The sequence below is a fragment of the Mandrillus leucophaeus genome, unplaced genomic scaffold (genome assembly GCF_000951045.1).
Source record: "Mandrillus leucophaeus isolate KB7577 unplaced genomic scaffold, Mleu.le_1.0 Scaffold12, whole genome shotgun sequence".
Classification (NCBI taxonomy): domain Eukaryota; kingdom Metazoa; phylum Chordata; class Mammalia; order Primates; family Cercopithecidae; genus Mandrillus; species Mandrillus leucophaeus.
The window spans coordinates 3126094-3129902 of NW_012100320.1; the positions used below are offsets into that span (position 1 = coordinate 3126094).

The 3809-nt window shown below is 39.9% G+C and overlaps 2 protein-coding genes across 2 annotated transcripts in view; one reads left to right on the forward strand and one right to left on the reverse strand.

The window, feature by feature from the left end:
- The window catches only part of ANKDD1A (ankyrin repeat and death domain containing 1A), a 61884-nt gene that overhangs the window by 56044 nt on the left and 2031 nt on the right, over positions 1-3809 (forward strand). The gene's annotated exons all lie outside the window — the stretch shown is intronic.
- SPG21 (spastic paraplegia 21 (autosomal recessive, Mast syndrome)) overlaps positions 1-3809 on the reverse strand; it is a gene marked incomplete at its 5' end in the record, with an annotated part of 31947 nt that overhangs the window by 3918 nt on the left and 24220 nt on the right. The window contains 2 exons of the mRNA XM_011968069.1: positions 1839-1946; positions 2717-2825. Of these exons, the coding sequence (XP_011823459.1) occupies positions 1839-1946; positions 2717-2825 (217 nt within the window). The remainder of the gene's footprint in view (positions 1-1838; positions 1947-2716; positions 2826-3809) is intronic.

The window sequence follows — 3809 nt, forward strand, 5'->3', positions numbered from 1 at the left end:
AGAAACTGGCACCTTTGTGCATTGTTGGTGGGAACATGAAATGGTACAGCCACTGTGGAAGACAGTATGGCGGTTCTTCAAAAAGTGCAATTCTACTTCAAACAATATGTCCAAAAGAATTAAAAGTAGGATACATCTACTATGTACCTACAAAAATAAAAAACAAAAAATTATTTTTTAGAAATAATTTTAAAATAAATAAAAAAGAATTAAAAGCAGGAACTCAAATATACATACATTTTTTGACAGGGTTTCACTCTGTTGCCCAGGCTGGAGCACATTGGCATGATCATGGCTCACTCCAGGCTCAGGTGATCCTCCCACCTCAGCTCTCAAGTAGCTGGGATCACAGGGATGTGGCACCATGTCCGGCTAATTTTTTTTATTAGTAGTAGAGACAGGGTCTCCTATATTGCCCAGACTGGTCTCGAATTCCTGGGCTCAAGCAATCATCCTGAGTCAGCCTCCCACAGTGCTGGTATTACAGGTGTGAGCCACTGTGCCCTGCCCAAACATACACTTTTATACCAATGTTCATAGAAGCATTATTCACAATTGCCAAAAGCTGAACACAGCCCAAGTATCCACTGACGGATGAATGGATAAACAAAATGTGGTATAAACCAACATTGGTTTTATTGGTGGATATTATTCAGCTTTAAAAAGAAATGACAGGCTGGGCGTGGTGGCTCACGCCTGTAATAGCACTTTGGGAGGCCCAGGCAGGCAGATAGTTTGAGTCTCAGAGTTTGAGTCCAGCATGGGCAACATGGTGAAACCCCATCTCTACAAAAAATTAGCCAGATGTAGTGGGTGTGCACCTGTGGTCCAAGCTGCTCAGGAGGCTGAGGAGGGAGAATTGTTTGGGCCTGGGAGGCAGAGGTTGCAGTGAGCTGAGATTGTGCCACTGCACTCCAGCCTGAGGAACAGAGTGAGACGGTTTCAAAAAAAAAAGAAATAAATGACATTCTGACACATGTATAACATTTCAAGATAAGTCTTGTGAAACATTATGCTAAGTGAAATAGCCGCACAAAAGGATAAATGTTGTAGGATTCCACTGATATGAGGTTCCTAGAATAGGCAAATTTTTACAGACAGAAAATAGACTGTTGCTTATCAGAGGCCGGGGTAAAAAAGGGCACAGGAGTTATTGTTTAATGGGTATGGAATTTCTTCTTGGAATGATGAAAATGTGAAAATGGTGATGGTTGCAGAACTGTGAATATACTTAATGCCACTCAACTATGCACTTAAAAATGGTTAAAATGGCATATTTGTAACATATATTTTACCACAATGAAAAAAATAAGCAAGCTTTTGTGGTAATTAGACTATGGAATTCTTGATTCTCCACTCTTGTGAAGCACCTTCTCTTTGCTGCCCATATATGTAATGGCTAAGGCGCAGTATCTATTGATGAGAACAGCAAAAATACATCAAATGGGTAGACTCCCTTGTTTAAATTTATTTTGATTCATTTTTATTTTTATCTTCTCTAATAAATAGAAGACAGGGTCTCGCTATGTTGCCCAGGCTGGTCCTGAACTCTTGGACTCAAGCAATCCTCCTGCCTCAGCCTCCCAAAGCGCTGGGATTACAGGCATAAGCCTCTGTGTTCAGTCTATTTTGATTTCAATGGTGTTATTCCTGCCAGAAAGAAATCCAAGATAAGCAATAAACAGATTATTTTGGAATTGAGAAAGCTGGAGGGTAAAAACAAAAGCCAAGGCAGCATTTGAAGAGGCACATTGAAAGTTATCAAATAGTTTTTTAGGAGATCTTGACAGACACATTTTAAAAAGCAAAGCAGCTATTTTACTTAAAAGGAAGCTTACATCCATAATGGTTACAGGGATGTCCCGAATTTTATGAGGCTCCACATAGGAATTTTGACAATTCAAGGTAAGTCTGGAAGCCAGTTCACTCTGACCCAAACTTTCTAGCTGCAGGAAGAAACACAGGTAAAGTTTTTGAAATAATTTTTTTTTTCACATTTACATTAAATCCACAGACAACATTTGTGCTTATAAAGGTGGTATCATCTGTGGTGGGGCCAGAAAAGTCACCAGTGAGGAACCACAACATAGGTGAGAGACCATGAACTGGGCTTCTCAGGAGGTGGTGGCATTTTTCTATTCTGGAAACCTGGATACAAACCAATGAAACCTGGCCTTCTATAGCTCTCAGCCTACACTGCCTCCTCCAGCCAGGTGCCCATGGGCAGCAAGCCAATTCCTACTGCTCAAAGGTGACAGATACATGTTTTTTTTTTGTTTTTTTTTTTTTGTATTTTTTTTAAGATAAACCTTTAAGGGATCTTAGAGCTAGAAGAGACTTCAGAAATCATCTAGCCCAGGAGTTCCTAAATGCAAGCCAACAGACCTGGTTCATCAGATGTACCTGGTGAATAAAGGAAAAGACTGAAGTAAAAATAGATTCACAGATCCCATGCCCAGGGATGCCAGATGGATGGTCTGCTGTGAGGCCTTACAATCTATATTTTTGAAAGCTTCCCTAAGTGATTTTGACAAACAGCTGGTGGGAAGCACTAATGTAGACAAGCCCTTACCAGCAATAATATCTGCTCAGATGTATTAATCTGCTTAGCAAATACCTCTAACACATACTTGTGAGACAGATCTGTCTTCTGGAACCAAGTAGATGTAAAAATTCCCAATACAATGTGTCCCCACCCCAATGTCATGATCCTTACCCTGTCTACCATGAAATCAATGGCATCAGCCATCATAGGGTCCACCGGGCCAGATGAAAAATTTCCAAGAACTATTTTTTTGAGCATAAATGCGGGCATCAGCCAAAAGCTGTAAAACACAAAGACTTTATAATTTAAACTTCCGAGACTACACATGGCAAATATTCATTGAACATTAAAGCTTTGTATTAGCTTAGGATCTAGAAATAAAAAGTCCTAATCCCCTCCTCCAAAGAGCTCAACATTTGGTTTTTATACACACTTTCCCAAGTTTCCAAACAGTTATGGGTTCATGTAATTAAACTTTTATTTGAGGATTTAGGATAATTATAAGTGATATTTCAAAATACATTTACTGAGATAGACATCCTGATGAGTCCAAGATTTTTTTTTTCCTAACTGGCCCTATTTCCAAGGATTAAACTATTTCCTTTGGAAAACTGAGCATTAAGAGAAATATTCTTTCCTTCTGGTTGATATTATCTTTTTACTGATTGATATTTCAAAATAGATTTCAAAAATCCCAATTTGAAAGTTATTGCAACTCCCCAAATTTGCTACTATTAGATTCAACTTGGCTAATTCAAGACAAATTGATATTTATGGATTTATTTTTTCAATTTATTATTGTTATTATTTTTGGAGACAGAGTCTCAGTTGCCCATGCTGGAAGTGCAGTGGTGTGATCTCAGCTGGCTGCAACCTCTGCCTCCCGGGCTCAAGCAATTCTCATGCCCCAGCCTCTCGAGTAGCTGGGACTACAGGTGCATGCCATCACACCTGGCTAACTTTTGTATTTTTAGTAAAGATGAGCTTTTGCAATGTTGGCCAGGCTAGTGGCAAACTCCTGGCCTCAAGTGATCCACCCACCTCAGCCTCCCACAGTGCTGGGAACACAGACGTGAGCCACTCCTGGCCTCTTTTTATTTTTTCATTGAAACAATTAAAAAAAAATTTTTAGAGACAGGGTCTTACTCTGTTGCCCAGGCTGAAGTGCAGTATTGTGATCATAGCTCACTGTAGCCTCAAACTCCTGCTAAGTGATCTTTCCACTTTGGCCTCCCAAGTAGCTGGGACTACAGGCTCGCACTAC